The 18,765-nt window shown below is 30.7% G+C and overlaps 1 protein-coding gene across 1 annotated transcript; it reads right to left on the bottom strand.

Moving 5' to 3' along the window:
* Positions 1 to 9,297: 9,297 nt before the first annotated feature.
* LOC115695641 (uncharacterized) lies at positions 9,298 to 11,238 on the bottom strand. Its single transcript, XM_030622694.2, has 2 exons — positions 10,488 to 11,238; positions 9,298 to 9,626 (listed from the first exon to the last, which is right to left on the bottom strand). Exons 1-2 carry the CDS (start codon positions 10,971 to 10,973, stop codon positions 9,471 to 9,473), a joined length of 642 nt encoding a protein of 213 aa, XP_030478554.1. The 5' UTR covers positions 10,974 to 11,238; the 3' UTR covers positions 9,298 to 9,470.
* Positions 11,239 to 18,765: the final 7,527 nt, after the last annotated feature.

The raw sequence follows: 18,765 nt of genomic DNA, 5'->3' as shown, positions 1-18,765 counted from the left end.
TCATTTTCGAAGCATCAAGAACCTAGCCTAGGGTTGGATTTGCTTGCTGATTTTTGGGGTTACTAGCAGTGTTGGTGAAGCTTTGATCCAAGGTAGTGTTCCCTAGCTCTTCCCTTTTGATTTTAGTTGAAACTTAAGTTAGACAAACTCTTGAATTTTGTAATTGGGGGGCTGTGGTAGAGTTTATTGTTTGAATTGAAGTTCTGAAGCTTAATTAAGGTTACTTGAGTTGTTTCATGTTGTTTTTGTGAATTGTAGTGAGGTTTTGTCAAGGTTTGAGTTTGAGAACTCAAACCTTGACCTCTAATGGTGTTTTTGAATTTGGTGTGAATTATTGAGTTCTGTTGCTTGGTTTTGATTCATTATGGTGTGAGCAGGTGTTCTGGAAAGTCTTGGAAAGTTTGGGCTTGATTTAAATTAAAGGGATCGAATTTTTGTTCCTAGCTCAGAACCGGTCGACCGGTTCTGGGAAGCCTCTAGCAACCGGTCGACCGGTTGGTACCCAGGAACTGGGGTTCCGGTTGGGAACCGGTCTGCCGGTTGGGGATTTTTCCCGAGCCCTAGTTTTTCCCGTTTTTACATAATTTAGGGTATTGGCATCCTAATTATCGATAGGGTTAATCTTAGTTTCAATTTTAAATCCCCGATAAGTGTTTTAGCGTGTCTCTCATCGAATTCTGAACATTATGGTTTAGGGCCCTATAAAGCGTCAAGCTGCGTTTCCACTCAGGCTGACCGGCACACTTGAGCACGGAACGAGGTAAGATAGCATAAGAATATATATATATATGAATGTATGCTTGTTTTGGATGTTTGCACTACTAGCGCTAATATGAATGTGATTTAAGAGTGTTAGTATAGTGTGACATATTAGTATGGCTACAGTGTTACCAACACGAGTACTAAGGGATACGTCGTGCATGTGTACAACACTTAGGATGGGAAACATGCTCAATATCATTTGATGGGTTGGTATTATAGTGCATTTGGTACAGTGGTCGTACTTCCCTTAAGAACGTTCTTATCCATTTGGTGAGCTTAATTATTGAGCTCAGGGCGGCTTAATCATAAAGTTGTCATCGCATTATTTACATATATATCTTGCATATCTTACTGAGTCTGTTGACTCATCAGTTTGCTACCTTGTGTAGGTAAAAGAAAAGCAAAGCTAGAGGAACAGTGAGATGGAGCTCGGCAGTGATTGTACATATCGCGGCAGTGCAACCTGGAGGGTTTCGGTCTTTTGCTATTTTGAGTCTGTATTTTGAAATTGCCTGTTCGCATGTCTAAAAAAAATATATATAATATATTTATATGTTAGTAAAATACTTTTATATCGTATTTTGATACTCGGGATCTCGACCTATATGTTAATAAAGTTATAATATAATCAAGCTATCTTTTGAGTTTAGAAATATTTAAATACGGGCGTCACAAAAACTAAATTAGTGACAACTTGTAACTAAATACTATGTTTTAGTAACAAGTAATATTTTGTTGTGACTAAAAGTCACATTTAGTCACAAAAAAAAGTATGTTGTGACTAAAAAGTTGTCACTAAAAGTAACATTTTTTTTGTAGTGAGGAATGTATTTGAAACTTTTGCTATAATATTTTACTTTCATATTAATTAACATGGTTATATGTTAGCCACCAATGGATGTTGATCATAGGTATTGTTGGAAATATTTTTACCAGGATCTAGACTTACTACCATGTATGTTTCATTAACATCCTAATATGAATTCTAAAACAATGAAATAAACACATATAAAGTTTAGAAAACCTTACATTGGGTGCAGCGGAATATAATGACTCCTTCCGTTCAGATCTCTAGCCCTTGATTCCTTTCTGTAGCAGAACATAATCAAGATTTGAACCTGGATCTTTTTCTCTCCTTCCTTTGATGCTGATTCTCCTTCTTGTTGTTTGGAATCTCCTACAGTCTTACACACTATGATTGAGATACCACTTGATGTGTGTGGGCACTCACTCATTCACTCAAGGTTCGAAATTGAAGAGGAAAAGAGAAGGGAAGTGGCGGCTATAGAGAAAGAATAGGAGGCTCAAATTTCATCTGACAAAGTTAACAAAAGTTAAGTGTGAATGAGAGCCATCACTATCTATTTATAGGTAACGACCTAGGTTTAAGTTAGAATTATTTGGCATTAAAATAATGAAAAAATAAATGATAAAAGCCTATAAGAGTGGCCGGCCATGGGTTTTGGATAATGGGCCTCACTTATGCAATTTTACTGTTTTATCATTTCTGCATCTCATTTTCTCAAAAACGCCAATTTTCAAATTCAACCATTTAAATGCCAATTCTAATTATTTAATAACTAAAAATTAATTATTAAATAATATTGTTATTTAATATATTTATTAATTAGACATATAAAGTTTCTTAATTAATAAACAAACCTAGAATCTCTTTTCTTTACAATTTTGCCCTTGCTTAGTGAAAATTCATAAAGTAGACATAGTCTAACCTTAGAATTATAATTGATTAATTAAAATCAATTAACTGAGTCTTACAAGCAGTATGGTCTCAACTAGTATGGTAACCATGGGCCTATATTTTCGAGCTTCCAATAAGTCGAACCGAATTTACCAAGTAAATTCCCTAACTTATTAATTCCTTATTGAATCCACACTTAGAACTTGGAATTGCACTCTCAGTCATATAGAACGCTCTATATGTTCCACGATATAGATACGTCATTAGTTATCCATTGTTATAATCCTAATTTGATCAATGACCCTCTAATAGATGATCTACATTGAATAGGCACTAAGTTACCGTTACACTTTCAATTTATTTTATCCTTAAAACACTTAGCTGCGTATAAATGATATTTCAGCGAAGTGAAATGGGATCTCCACCATTTATCTCTGTTTAGCCAAGCTCGAAGGATATCATCGTTTCACTTCTAAATTCCTATAGAAGTTATAGACTCCATATTTATGGTAGCGCTCCCACTCAATTATACTATCATTATCCCAAAATGTACGTATAACCCTGACCGAAAAGTAGGCTTAACTAACAAATCAAAGAACATGTATAATACTCTTGAGATCGAACCTAACCATATCAATATTAAGATCATTTGATCTAGGATCAACGGGTGATATTGAATTGAATAGATATTACAGTAAATTTTAATATATCTAATCAAAGTTCAAAATCGGTCCCTTCCGATGTATACTCCATACATCCGATACTGGTAAACTTTGCCAATGCCCTGGAAAGGACATAACACTTATCCAAGGTGTAAGAATACCTATCGCTGATTATCATGTCAGTCTAAATCCAGTGTTCTGAAAAATCAGGGAATAAACTTTCGAACATATAATCAAGATTATATTCCACTGTGCTGACGACACTATAATCATTAACAAATTCATATGTTCTGGACTTAAATAGAATTTATACATTATATATATAATTATGAAATAAATCATGTGAACCATGCAACATTAAATGTTATTTCTGATCTTTATTAATAAGTAAATCTGATTATATTGAAATGAGTTTTATTTAGGGCATAAAACCCAACAGGTATGATATTGGGAAGAATCATTTTCTTAAACCCGGTTAAAAAGCCACCCCAAAGCTAATTTTATCAATATTGAAAGGGTAAGTTTAGAGCTTTAGATTACTATGTACTAACTTATATTCGTAATATGTTTCAACATTTAAATCCTATTGAAGTTATAAAAGAAAATGTAAGTATGTACTCATCTTCACTATAAATACAAACATATAAAAGTATTTTCCTTTTAATTAGTTTTAAATTTTTGATTTGACAGTTTGGCCACCTATCCCAATATTGTGAGGCAGAACATCAAGTAGCGCAGTGGTTAAGTCAATTGCTTCCTTACTTATAAATATTGATTAGTTGTATTTTATTGTATAGAAGTTTAGAGATTTGTATACAATATAAAATGTTATTTATTAATTAAAGTTACTAATTACTATTGTTATTTTTAAAAATTATTTTAATTATGTAATTTTTTTTTTATACATATTCAAATTGGGATAAAAACCATGATAAAATGTACCCTTTTATCCCGCTTTTATGAGAAAACTAGGATAAAAGGGTACTTTTTATCCCAGGTTTCTGATAAAAACTAGGATAAAATAGTACTTTTTATCCCAGTTTTTTCAAAGACTTTTTAACCTATTGGCATAGATCCCGATTTTCATTTTAGCGAAAACTAAGATAAAAGGCCTTAAAAACCGAGATTAAAGGCCTTTGTTTGTGGTAGTGACATATATACGACAAAAAAATTGTGTAGAAAAAACTTAAAATATACACCATAAAAAATACACATAAACTAAACAACAACTTTACAAAAGAAAACACATAAAAATAACTATAAAATATCTAAAGTAACATAAAAATAACTATAAAATAATAAAAAGATATCTATAAATCAATAGAAAAATACGAAGACATCAACCTTAAATATGCAAATTATTAATAAATCAACTTCGAATAAACTACAAAATATTTCAAAAAATACTATTTTTATTAATCATATAAAACAGAGAAAGATATAGGAGGAGTTCTCTTAATTTTTTTCTAAGATATAGTAAGAGAGTTAAAAAAATATGAGAGAAAATGGGAAAGTAAAAGAATCGTATTTTAGTTAAGGTTAAAAGAAATTAATTAAGATTGTATTTTATAAAATATGATTAATTAAAGAGAAATAGTATGAAATAGTTTGACTGTGAATAGTAAGAAAATGTAATAGAGAGAAAAAAGAAATATAAGAAGTGTGTATTTTAAAAAAAAATAATAAAATAAAATTTTATGAGAGAGTGAAAAAGTATTAGAATAGAAGATATAAAAATATACATTTATTATATATATTTAAAGATAAATAAATTAGTGTAAGATAAAAAAGAGATATATATATATATATATATATATATAGAGGGTGAGAAAAGAAAAAGATAAATAAAGAGAAGAAAAATAAAAGGATACATAAGAAAAAGAAAAAAAAAACAAAAAGAGAAGTCAGCTAAAAAAATCAATAAAAAAAAAAAGAAAAGGGTTAATTGCGGCAAAACTTCCAATATTTTTACTTTAGTTGCATTTAATCCCCAAAACTTAAATTTTGACGGTAAAACCACCAAAACTACAATACCGTTAGCAAATTACTACTTCTATCCAAATTTAGCTATTAACTGCCAAGTCAGATTGTTCACATGGACACAGTGTACACGTGGCACAATTTTATTAGCCCACGTAAATAATTATATTAAAAAAATTAAAATAAAAAATAAAAAATATATATTTCTTTCAACCGTAAAATATTTTTCTGAAAAAATATGTTTTTTTTTTCTCTAATATTTTTCTTCTTCACACTATCAGATGCTAAGGCACGCTACAGTGCTTTTTCAATTATTGTGCAATCTTTGCTAATCAAAGAAGTTTCTCGAAAAACGTGTCAAATTAAAACTTTTGCATTAAATATTAAACTTTGTAATATAATAAAATATTTACAAGTGCCGGGATCCCGATTTCAAACTTTGTAAAATTAACATTTCAAAATATATATTCCAAAATATACAAATTCATTGGTCGCACAACGACTTTCAAAATACAACTCCCAGATGTCCCGAGACCGAACACTCCAGGTCGCACTGCTTGAGATGTACAATCCCATCTGAGCTCGGGTTCACTCCTGTTCAGCCTTAGCCTTTCCTTTACCTACACATGGAAGCAGAACTGTGAGTCGACAGACTCAGTAAGAAATGCATATAACATATCATATAATTTCCGACCTGTAAATAGGCGCCCATACACCTATTTACAGAGCTTAACAGATGAGTATGAACGTTCTAACTAGGACACAACCATGTACCATGTACCACATGCACTCAGTATACCTTCGTACTAGTGTAGGTAGGGTATGACCGCACCTTGAATACTGTCAAGTGTTGTACCACAGACACCTTGTACCTTCCCGTACAAGTGCTGGTAACACCATGACATACTTCCAAACATCATACACCTTACCAATGCACTCCGTACCGCAACCGTACAAGTGTTGGTAGAGTATGAATCACAACAAATAAGCATGTATACATATTAACACATACATACATTCAGATAATCACATCACACATTATACACAGTTCTTACCTGTTTTCCGAATTCAAGTGTGCTGGCCGACCTGAACGGAAATCTCGTGCTAGATGGATGTCCTAATCACATTTTGAAACCGGGTAAGTCACATGATTAAAACCCTAATCCCGGGAAACCCAAAACCAAAACCCTAGGTTCTGCCATGCTCTTAATGGGTTATTCTAACTCTGGAAATGGGAAAACACCCAACCGAGGCACTGAAATGGACAAAAATTGAGAAAACGAAGTGTTCGGGAATCCTGCCAAAACCGGCTAGCCGGTTTTTGAGGCATTGCAAACCGGCTAGCCGGTTTGCACCAGTATTCCCAAAACACCTCCTCCATTGCTCAATTTTCCACCAAATATTACCAAACTTTCCAGAGCTCCTAAATAATGCATACACAATAAAACCCAGCCAGTATTTCACAGAAAAACACACCAAATCAATTTATGCCATTAAAGCTCAAAGCTTTGAACTCAAAGCTCAAAATTGCATACAACCTAATCCAACCATCAAAACCAGCCACAAGAAGCTAATACCAACTCAATTAAACCCTATGATTCGAACCTTAAGCAAGCCTAAACCTAACAGCCACTAAATCTCAAAATTACAAGTTCAAACTAACTTTAAAGCTTCAAAACATAACACTATAGTTCTAGGGTTACCTTTGATTGCTCCTCCTTGAATCCCTAGCTTAAATTCAGAGAATTTGGAAGGAAAAATTGATCATTGCTCTGGTTTTGTCTCAGCCGAAAAAGAGAAAGAGAGAGTGTTCAAGAGAAATGCAATTTCCTTTAATTTTTGACTTTTTCCTTCAAATGAAAAGAATTAACCTAATCTAATAGCTTGCTGAATAAAATGGACAGGTGTCCCCACCCTAGGGAGCCACCAAATCACTTAGCAACAAATTACCAATTTGCCCTTTAAGTTAACCACTTAGGTGTTTCAAAAGCTAGGGGTAAAATGGTCAAATTCCATAACCCCGCTCAATCCCGATAATTTATTTTCTCTAAAATATTTCCCACTAAGAAATAAGGTTCTAAACTTACCCATGTGATCAATCTAACCATCCATCGCATTTTCCGTTGTCGCCGAGCAAAAATTACAAAAATAACATATTTCACATATAAGCTAAATAATACCCCTAGAGTTTAATAAAATCTCCGAAATTGAGAAATTATAACTCTAATATTTATTTCTAAATATTGGGGTCCATAAATAAATTAATTCACAAATAATAATAAAATAATAAAAATTAGTGCTAATTGCCTTTACCAAACTAAATTACTAAAGGGGTCATTACATAAAAACCCTAAATTTATTTTCACACAACCATTATTTTCTCTTAGATCTGAAAACAAAGAACACAATAATATTCAAATACACTTATACACAGAAATATCAGCAAGATTGCAAAAAAAAAAAAATTATGGAAATCCCTAGATCGGGGCAGATCGAGAGAGAGAGAGAGAGAGAGAGAGAGAGAGAGAGAGAGAGAGAGAGAGGAAATCGAGATTGGGATGGAGGAGCTCGGGGGTCCTCGGCAATGGCGCCTAGCTCAGTGGTCCTTGGCGACGGAGTGGGTACATGCATCGAGAGAGAAAGAGAAGAGGGTTGAGAGAAAGAGAGAGAAAGAGAAGAGAGTCGTCAAAGAGAGAAAGAGAAGAGGGCTAAGAGAGAGAAAGAGAGACACAGACAGAGGTGATAGACTAACCTTGGTTGGGGGTCCTCAGTGACGGCAGCAGGCAGGGTGGTCATCGGCGACGGGTCTAGGTTCTTGGCTCCTTGCATCATCAACAGAAAGAGCAATGAAAAGAAAAAGAAGAAACGGAGGAAAAGAAGAAAGAAAAAGGAGAGAACGAAAAAGAAAAGAAAGAATATGAAAAAAAAAAAAAGAAAAGAAAGAATAGGAAAAAAAATGAAAAGAAAAAAAAAAATAGGAAAAAAAATTGATCTTTTTATTTGATTTTATTTTTTAAATTAATTATTTACGTGGACCAATAAAATTGTGCCATGTGTACATTGTGTCCACGTGGACAAGCCAACATGGCACTTAACAGCTAAATTTTGATGGAAACAGTAAATTGCTAACGGTATCGTAGTTTTGGGAGTTTTACCACTAAAAATTGAGTTTTGAGGGTTAGTTGCAAGTAAACTGAAAGTATTGGGGGTTTTGCCATAATTTACCCAAAAGAAAATTACCATGTATAGTATTTTTTTTAAATTTACAGTTTGGGTTTCTAAAATAGTTTTTTCCGGTGGTTTCCATGTGTGTTGCTATATAATTTTTGGTTGCGATTTAGTTTGCTCTGTTAGTTGCAATAGAGATTTTTATGTAGAATTCTATAAAAATATATATGTATAAAAAAAAAAAAACTGTTTTAAATGTAAAAATAAAAAAATCTCTCCAAAAAATACAAAGGGTTATAAGAAAGGCAAGAAAAAATAGAAAATTTAATAAATAAAGAAAGTAAAGATGAAAAAAAAAAAGAGTAAAGAAAGTATAAATTTAAAAATTTCCTTATTAAAATATAAATGTAATCTTTGAAAAAAAAAGTTAGTATAAGTAGTAAATATCCTTAAGAAATATAAAAGAATTTTAGAACAAAATGAGGCAAAACCATGGTTATGGAGCAAATTGTGGTTCGAGCTGAGTATGGTGGTTGTGTCGGTTATGAAAAGTTAATGTAAATTTTGGAGGAAAAGTAGTATGTAGTAAATATTTCTAAGAAATATTAAAGATTTTTAAAAAACATGAGGCATAATCAAGGTTTATGGAGCAAAGAGTGGTTTGAGTTCAGTGAAATTTTTGGTTCAGAAAGAGAATGACAGTAGAGAAAATGAAAAGTTTATTCGATCATCTTTTTCCAAAGAGATAAAAACATAATAACTGAAGACATAGGTTTGTATGTATAGGTCTATGTCTTTGACAACTTTTTGTTTATTTATTTATTTTCTTTATAACCAAAAATAAAGGTTAAGTGCTCAACTAAAAATGATATAAAACATTTTTATCTTCGTTTTTATTCTTTTCATTCAAAAAAAATGGGAAGATAAAAGTCGAAATTGTAGTATAGTCCATTATTAATCTACTCGTTTTTAGTCGGTCAATCATTCCAGCAAAAACTTGAACCAAATAAAATTTACAGTAGAGAATGTGCAGAATATATAAATATTAACCATGTGCAAGGTTCTTAATACAGAGAGTAAAATGGATTTACATTAATTCTAGGGAAAATAGTACTGGCCTGGACTATATTTATATATATAATAAAATAAAATTAATAATAATATTAATCTGCTTTTTTTTTTTTTGATAATTAATAATATTAATCTGCTGCTTTCTCAATTTTAGTTTTAAATAATAAAATGTGGAGTTTCTCTATTGAGAAGTAGAGGAAACAACCAGTTCCATGGGTCACAAACGACCCAAAACTTGAGCCCACAATGCAGTGCCACGCTGGCCCATGTACTTTGTCAAATTCCTGCATCAAAAATCACATTACTCTGCTGTTCAATATACTATATTATATCTATGGCTGTAAATACATTTTTTTTATGAGATAAGTTCGATAATTAAACTTTATTCATTAACTTTATCAGGACATAGTATTTATAAATTTATAATCACAATAAATTTATCAAAATGTATACTCTACTAAGCATTACATGGACCATTTATAATTAAGTGTGAAAAGCCAGAGTGGTAATTATATTTATAAAAAAATAAATGATTTAGTGCCTTTTGTAACTACTTTTGTAGTCAATTGAATATAATTAGTTGTTGGTATAGATGATTAGAGATGAAATTAATATTATGTATTTTTTTATTATTACAGCCACATGGGTTGTTTGAAGAAGTTTGTAACATTTGATCCTGACAAAATTTGTAATCTAATAGAAAAATGAAATGAATAAGGCGATGATAGATAGATAGATCCAAATTCCAAGTTATATATTTTAACACAAAACTCTGCAGTGAAAATCTTCAGAATGGAAAAGCTTCTCATCATAAGCTAGCTGCCCCATACTCAAAAACACATGGCATTTATATACAATGAAAGAGATCCAGATTCAATACACGTACTTCTAAAAAGCATTCTTACAATCTTTTCACAAAAACTGTAATATATAGCTAGAGATATTATTCATGACTCATTATAGTCTTTGACTTTACGAATATGTAATAATTGAATGAATATGCAATAGCCAGCTTCTGCAGCTTCATATTATCATATATGCACATAATGCTAGTAATTATAGTCTTTCTGTTAACATATATGTTAACAGAAATTATATTTGCAGAGAATGGGGAGAAATGTAATTAGTAATTATTAATTAAGTACCTTTTTGATATTATAAGCCATGTGTTTTGCACTAAACTTTTCCAAGGTATCATGAGTACGCCTAGCACATCTAAAGGCATGCACTTGCATGAAACTAGGCATGTCACTCACCAAAACCTTCACTTGTAGAAATCCAACAACTGATCTCAAATTGGTTTCAACATGTGACACTGATTTTCTTCCCTGATCAGCTACCACTGGCACCACTTCTCCACCACCACAACCACCATCGCCACCACCGCCACCGCCACTGCCTCCTTGTTGGATGGCCTTTTCAACTTGATCATCTTTATTACTACGTACTCCTCCTCCTCCTCTTGGTTTTCTCATGAAAAACCAGCTTCGTGAGATGTAATTGCCACCCTTATCACTGCCCTTCTTTGGCTCCGGCAGATGAAATTGATACGTCGCGGTGGTGGTGGCTGCCGCCGGCTTATAAAGGGACATGAATCCGGCCTTCTTCTGCTTCTCATTTGTGGCAGCCATTTTTTAAAGTACAATAGTATACTCTCAAATCTCTTAGACAGGTTTTTGGTTTCTTCAATTTACAAGTAGTGTGTATAAATAATCATAATATATATAAGCTTGAAATAGGTGTGGTCCAATTGAGAATCATTGTAAGAAAATAAATAAGAAGTGACACAATTTAATAGAATAATGTTTAGTAAGAATGGTATTAATAAAAGTTTAATTAAAGCCGCAGACCATGTGTTACTGCCTGTGATCAAGAAATAAATTGTAATAAATTTGAGAAATGGGATTTGACATATTTTTGTATTTTGGGCTACATAGATATGAAAATATATCTATATGGTAGTAAGGTTATTATAATATATGGTTGGTTACAAATTATTATTAATGTTTTGGGGCATAATTGTCTCCAATGGTTATCTGCTTCTGGACAACCAACACAGAAGGACCCCTACCCTTATTTCACCACCCACCGCTTCTTCTGTTGGGGTTCCCCACAAATGGGTTGCTGTGTCCATTATAATTTATATATATATATATACATACAAAAGTACACATATATATATTATATGTATACTTGATATATAGTCATCGAAAATAAACTGTCATGTAGAATGTAACTCCTTGACTTTTCATAATATAGCTATATTCAATTGGTTTACTGTGGTTGGAGGAATACATCCAACAATTTAGTTCTTTTCTTTTCTTTATTTATTATTTTAGTTATTATTGGGGTACACTACATATAAATATATAATTCTTACTTTGTCTAACATGTTACTCTATCTACTAGACTAGACTTGGGGTCTGTGAAATGTATAGTCCATTTATGTATAATAATTTACAATGTTGAAGGTATTCTTTGCATATTTTATAATGTAATTAATAATCATTTGGAAGAAACGATATTGATTTTTTTTTTCCTTCTCATGCAATTTAAAATTGTGAATTATAGTGTTTTAATTGCAGAAATTAATGAAAATTGTTGTGTAACGCTGAACTAAAGGACCTTGTTATCCTCATTTGTGCATATTTTACTTAGCTTTCGGAATGTAAAAGTTGATTTGATCAAATCTAAGCATTGATTCAAGCCATATTTTTTTATTAAAAAATATGCATCATTATTTTACAAGGTACTTTTAAAAATTGTAAAAATTCTTAAGAATCCTATTCAATTTACAGGTTGAATTGCAAGTGAATAGTGATGGATTGGCTTCTTTTAAAATTTGTGCAGAGAGTGTGGTCTTATACAGACTCACACAACTTTACATCCTTCTTATGTACTCTAGAATAACTCTATTGAAGATAGTGTCCTTTACATTTACACAGTACACTCTTGATTTAATACTAGCCTTGAGGGTCATATTAACACATTCCGGAGTAAGACATTTCTTCCCGTAAAAGGCATATAGATTTCTGTTGTGCCAAATACCATACACTACACCAGCCATTGCTTCATGAAAGACCACTACTATGAGAAAGTTGTTTATTTATTTATTTAGAGAAAATACTAAGCTATGATAAATAAAAAATGTAAATCATTTACAATAGCAAGTATTTTATTAGTGGAGGAAAATTTTCTAATTAAGTGTTCATTCAACTGATCTAAAGTATCTTGAGGGCCAATCATATTAGCTGAACGTTTAATATGAGTAACATTAATTCTAAAAAGAAAGGATAAAAGAGTATAAATATCTATAATTAGATAATTGAAAGAAGAAATTGCAAAGAAACGTACATTTAAAGCATTCAAAACTATTAGGGCATCTGTTTTAAGAAGAGTGATCTGCTGTTGCAATTGGAGAACCCAATTTAAACTATGAAAAGTAGCCTTAGACATTTATATGAGGAGAGTTTCCCATCAATGGTTTTAAGAGTGCAGTGACAACTGGTTTTAAGAATGAAGTGATGACAACTTCACCATGAGCATCTCGAATGTTATTATTATTATTATTATTATTATTTAAAAGGGTTGTTAAAATGAATTAATGTCATATTTTTTCTCTTTTTGAATACGTGATAATTTGTTTGTTTTGCAAATAAATTTATGGGCTGAGATGCAAAATGACTAAATTTAAAAATTAAAATAGTAAATGTTTCTTTTTATAAACATTTAGCAAAATAGCTATTTGGATAAAAATTTAATGATGAAATTATAATTATAACCTTGGATAATTAACCCTAGCTTTCTACTCTCTTTTCATTCTCTCGTCTCCAGACTATCTCGCCTCCTACTTAGTAAATGTCTTTTGTTTTTTTTTTTTGAATCAAATAAGCTATAAATTATCAAGTTGAGTAAAATTTTAATGGTTACACTGTGTTTTTTTTTTTTTTTTTTTATCTTTTTTAAGTTGCACTGAAGGGATCTTAATTTTCAAGGAATTTTTATATTACAGTATCTTCATATTCCAGTATATTACCTTAATAGTGTGGTATATTGTTTTTATGTGGTTTGGTGCATGAAGAACGAAAGATAAAGATATTCGAGTATATTACTTTAATAGTGTAGTATATTATTTTATATAGGGTGGTATATGAATAACGAAAGATAAAATATATTATAGTATATTCATATTCGAGTATATTACTTTAAGAGTGTGGTACATTGTTTTTATGTGGAGTGGTAGAACGAAAGACAAAGTATATTACAGTATATTCATATTCGAGTATATTACATTAATAATGTGGTATATTATTCTTATGTTGGTTGGTATATGAAGAACAAAAGAAGGAAAAAATATGGAATAGTAGTTTACGTTTGAGGTATGGTTATATTCATTGGAGTATATTCTTTTTATTTTTTTTATGGTATATGAAAAAATGAAAGGAAAAAAATTGTGGAATATTAAACTAAATTTTTGGTATTTTTATTATATTAAACTAAATTTTTGGTATTTTTATTTCTCACTATGATGTTATATTAATTTTTAAATGTGATTACGTTAAAAAAAAAAAAAAAAAAAGGTGATACATCTACTTTGAATTGTGGTATATATTTTTATATGAATAAAAAATAAAAATAAAAAAAATAGTATAGGTCTTTTATGAATATTAATTGAAAGAATAAAGAAAACTTATTAATTGATTGGTATATTAATTAAAAGGATTGGTATATCTATTTTACGTGATTTAGTATATCATGAAGGAAATGAAAAAAATTAAGTGCATCACTAATATTAGTTTTGTGGTATATTTATATTGCTGTAAAGTATATCACTTTTATGTGATATAGTATATATTGAGTGAAATTAAAGAAAACTTAGAATATTAGTTTAAATTTGAGATATAGATATATTTGATTGGGGTATATTATTTCCATGTTAAAAATTGTACATATATACGTATATATTTTTTTTGGAATTTTTTCCTTAACAGACTTTTTAGGCCCAAAATTTATATTTTCATCTTGTTAAGAAAAAATAAACAAAAAAGGAAATTAAAAACATTATTTTTCAAATATACGGAATGAAACAAAACAACCCCCATCTTCATCTCTCCTTCTTCTTTGTTTCCAGCCACACCAAAGCTTCCATATCTCCTCCATTTTCGTTCTCAACCAAGGCACGATTTCAAGTCCAAAAAAATTATACAAAAGAAAGGTGCAATGAAGATCTCAACAACAAAATAAAATAATCCTGACAAATTTAAAACCAAAAGGTAAACCAAAAGAAAAAAAAAAGATTGCAACCTCTATCAATTTGAAATCACACAAGAACAAAACAAAAATAATAATTCAAATTCTATTATGCAGAGAATTTAATGACAACCCAAAAGGGATTCAACTTGGAAGAATCTGAAAAAAAAAAAAATACAAGGTACCAATACTTTAAATGTTTTTCTTCATAATAGGTTGTTATTTAGTGTTTATGAAGCAGATCAAAGCAAATTCATACCAAAAATTGGTTGATCTAAATAAATTAGTGTAAATAATTCACATTTGAAAAAATAGTGATACATTTAAGGTCATATACTGAACACTGTTATGGAACAGTTGTTTATATGTTGTTCTCGTGTATTAAAATGGTTGTTTAATAATATTAAAAAATCGATACGCTAGTTTTATGTATGGAATCTCTGCAATTTGGGTACAAAACAATGGTCATTGGGATGACAACAAGTACTATGTTGATTGCGAATCAAGTGGAGAATTAAAATCAAGAGATTGCACTTTTGCTGAACTAATGCAGATAATGATGGATGAACTACAATGCAACCGTGAAACAACTTAAATACAACTGAAACACTTAACTCAACAAAATGTAGTAGCCAGGCAAACACCAGTAACAACATTGTTCGAGTGCTTGCGTACACAAATACAATAATGGACATATAATAGCAGAAAAGAGGCACAAAAGTGCACGACAAGATTGACCCCATCCTCCTAAAAAAACTCATAGACAACCATGTATACTCGTTGCAATTAACTGTAACTTAAAATTATATGTAGCATCAGTTATACTAAAGCCGTTTTTTTTTATAAAGCTTTTTCGATATTCGTAAGTTGCTTTATATAATTCTGCACAAAAAATGATATGCCTATACAAAACGTATCAAAATATGTACAAGTGAAGCCAACAAATAAAAACTTATTTGAGGTGCTAGATGAAGACAGAACACACATTGTAAACTTGCAGGACCGAACATTCGCATGCAATAGATTTCAAAATGATGAAATTCCATGTGGGTTGTGATGAAAGACATGAACATAGACACATACTAATATTGTGCACACAACTACACAACAAAATCATGGGTACAACATATCAAGAAATAATTGACCCAGTCGGGAACCAACGAGAATGGGATCTACCAAAAATTTTCCAAGACATCGTAGTGCTGCCTCCTATAGAAAGAGTCAAATCTAGAAGGCCAAGGAAAATAAGGCTGACTGTGACTTGAGAAATAAAAAAACAATACAAGTGCACCAATTGTGGACAAAAAGAACATAACAGAAAAATATGTAGGGACATTACAAATGAAAACTAAGAAACAACACTTCAACAACTATAAAACTACTACACTTATATATTTAGATGATCAAACATAATTTCATTGGTTATTTCATATTTTTTATATTTTTTTTTATTGTGTAAAAGATGGTTGGGACAAATGAATACTGAAATTATTAATATAGATATTACATAAAAGTAACATTTGAATCAATAAGAGTTGATTTTGTGAATATGTTGCTTAATATTATATGGTCATAAAACAACTATGTGAAAAAATAAGTTCTTTTAGAAAAAAAATTACTCACTTTTCTTTTTAACAAATAATTAGAAAAAATCAACAATATGCAAAACAGATTCCTGCTTAGTTGATTAAAAAAGTATTGTAGTTAGGTTCTTTTTATGTTGTTTTAGTGTATAAAATTTATGTTAACTAAACAACAAAAGTTAACTAAAAAATAAATACAATTATCATAAAATTACACTTTCAATCAAACTAAAACAAATAAAAAAGTCTCGGGAAAATAAAAAAAAAAAAAGAACAACTACATTGAAATGTGTGTATCTATTAAAAAAAACACTTTCTTCATCAACTAGAAATAACAACTATAAACAAATTTGGGTCTAAAACAAAATCTTCTTTGTGTCCTTTCGAGGAGCCTCATCATCACTATCAACATTATTCATTTCTTCCATGGGAGCATACATACTTGTAGAACATCACAATCAGCCTATCACAGTGTTTCTCAACATTGAATTCAGAGGGAATATGTTTCATGTCAATAAAGTATTCAGCAAACGATACTACAAAACATCTGCAATCACTATAAAATAACATTAAAACAACATAAAAGCAACAACAAAATAACATAAAAATATCATAATTTTCAAAAAATTTCAAGTTGCTTAGGTGATAAGAAAACCTTGAGCTCTTGGATAATTTTGAAGGTACTTATAGACAAAGCTTTTGCAACGAATAAATTTTTCTGATCATAAATATAATCTCATTCCTATAGCATTTAAAACAACATTACACAAACTATAAAACAACTTTCTACTATGAAATATTTTTTTTAAATGAATGAACTACAACCAGAGAATATTTCAAACAACACAAAATAAAAAAATAATATGTAAACCTTGGCAATATTTTTCTTTGGTAGCTTGAACTCGTCAACAACATTAGAAGTCTTACCATGAACATGAAAATATTAGGATGACAAATATTAATAAAATAATGAACTGCTAAAAATACAATTAATAGTTATACAAACTATAAGTATATCACGAACTGAACAACATAAAAACAACAATATAATAACTAAAAAATAATGTTATTGTAAAAATTAATAAACATGCAACTAAAAAAAATCTAATTAAAACTCAAATACAACTGATAAATGTAAGACCTAATTCAATGATATAGTTTTTTTTTTTTTTTAAAAAAAAAAAAAAAAAAAAAAAAACTCAAGAATCCTAGAATAAAAACTGTATAATAACTCAATGAAAATTAAAAAGTAACTAATTAGAAACAAGAAAAGTGAAAGACATAAACTCACGAACTATTATTTAAAAAGGAAAGAAAACTCAAAAAATCGTAACATAACTAAAACACTCAATTAAAACTCAAATACAAATCAAAAACAACTGATAAATGAAAGATCTAATACAATGATCAAGTTTTTTTTTTTTTAAAAAAAAAAAATATCTCATGAACCCTAGAATAAAAGTCGTATAATAGCTCTATGAAAACTAAAAAATAACTAATTAAAAACAGAATAGTGAAAGATATAAACCCATGAACTATTTTTTCAGAAAGGACAACAAAATTTAAAAAAAAAAAAAAAAATCCAAAATAATAACCGCATAAGAACTCAATCAATACTAGAATATAACTTTGTTGCCCCTGATTTTGCCCAATATACGTGGACCAACCAGACAGGGACACGTGGACCAAAAGATCTTAACATTTGAATTAATTGCTAAGTTTTTATGAAGAAAGGTAGCATCCGGGACCTGCCTCCCGGAGAAGGCATACGAAGTCCCCTATGCTCCCAGAGGCCTAAGTACCATCAAAGCATCTTCGCGAGGTGTCAGGCTTCCCCTCAGCAGTCATCTCGCATTTAATGCCGCATGGGAGGAAACGTGTTGGGACTGCCACACGCAATAAAGTTTGTCGACACAACCCCCGATCTGCACCTGCAAGGCTATGATCACTTAAGCCTATTGACGGCTACACTGCGAAGAGTCACGTCAATCAAAAGGCAATAAGGACATTCCACATAAAAGTCCTACAACACTTAGGGATTTGACCATGCATTACCCATGGTATATTCATTGGGAACACCCAACTTTATTGATAGTTACAGAAATACATGTACTATGATTCTGGGAATCACCCCACCAAAAACACTATAAATACCCCCTCAAAGCTCATTAATCGAGTCGAGAATTTTGGGTTGCATAAGTGCAAGAAGAGTAAATACTCACCAAGAACATTCTCTGTATTAAATACACTCATAAATACACAGACTCGTGGACTAAGGCTCATTAACGCCCCAAGCACGTAAAAATCATTCTCTTAATTTCTTACAGCTCTTTAATCTACTATTATTTTATTGGTTGCCGAAAACCTCGGTCAACAACTTTTTTTAACTGGGCATTGAAATAACTAAAACACACACAACAGAAAAAAAATACACACACACAGCAGGAAAAAAAAAAAAACACTCGAAATCTTACATACTTGACGTTCTTCAAAGATTTGATCATTTTGGTCGTTCGAGCCTCTACCTTAGATGGTAGATGCCTTTTTTTCTAAAACTAGAGCCCTCTGGTACATCACATTCAATTGACCT

The sequence above is a fragment of the Cannabis sativa genome, chromosome 6, assembly GCF_029168945.1.
Source record: "Cannabis sativa cultivar Pink pepper isolate KNU-18-1 chromosome 6, ASM2916894v1, whole genome shotgun sequence".
Taxonomy (NCBI): domain Eukaryota; kingdom Viridiplantae; phylum Streptophyta; class Magnoliopsida; order Rosales; family Cannabaceae; genus Cannabis; species Cannabis sativa.
Note: the sequence above shows the minus strand (reverse complement) of the source record. Positions and strands in the feature narration are given on the sequence as shown.

What these genes read in the sequence shown, in the direction of transcription:
- LOC115695641 (XM_030622694.2), bottom strand. Translation starts at nt 10,973, where the DNA reads ATGGCTGCCACAAATGAGAAGCAGAAGAAGGCCGGATTCATGTCCCTT. An exon ending in TGGCTTATAATATCAAAAAG is followed by an intron (nt 9,627 to 10,487) that starts GTACTTAATTAA and finishes TTTTTGATGCAG; the next exon opens with GAATTTGACAAAGTACATGG.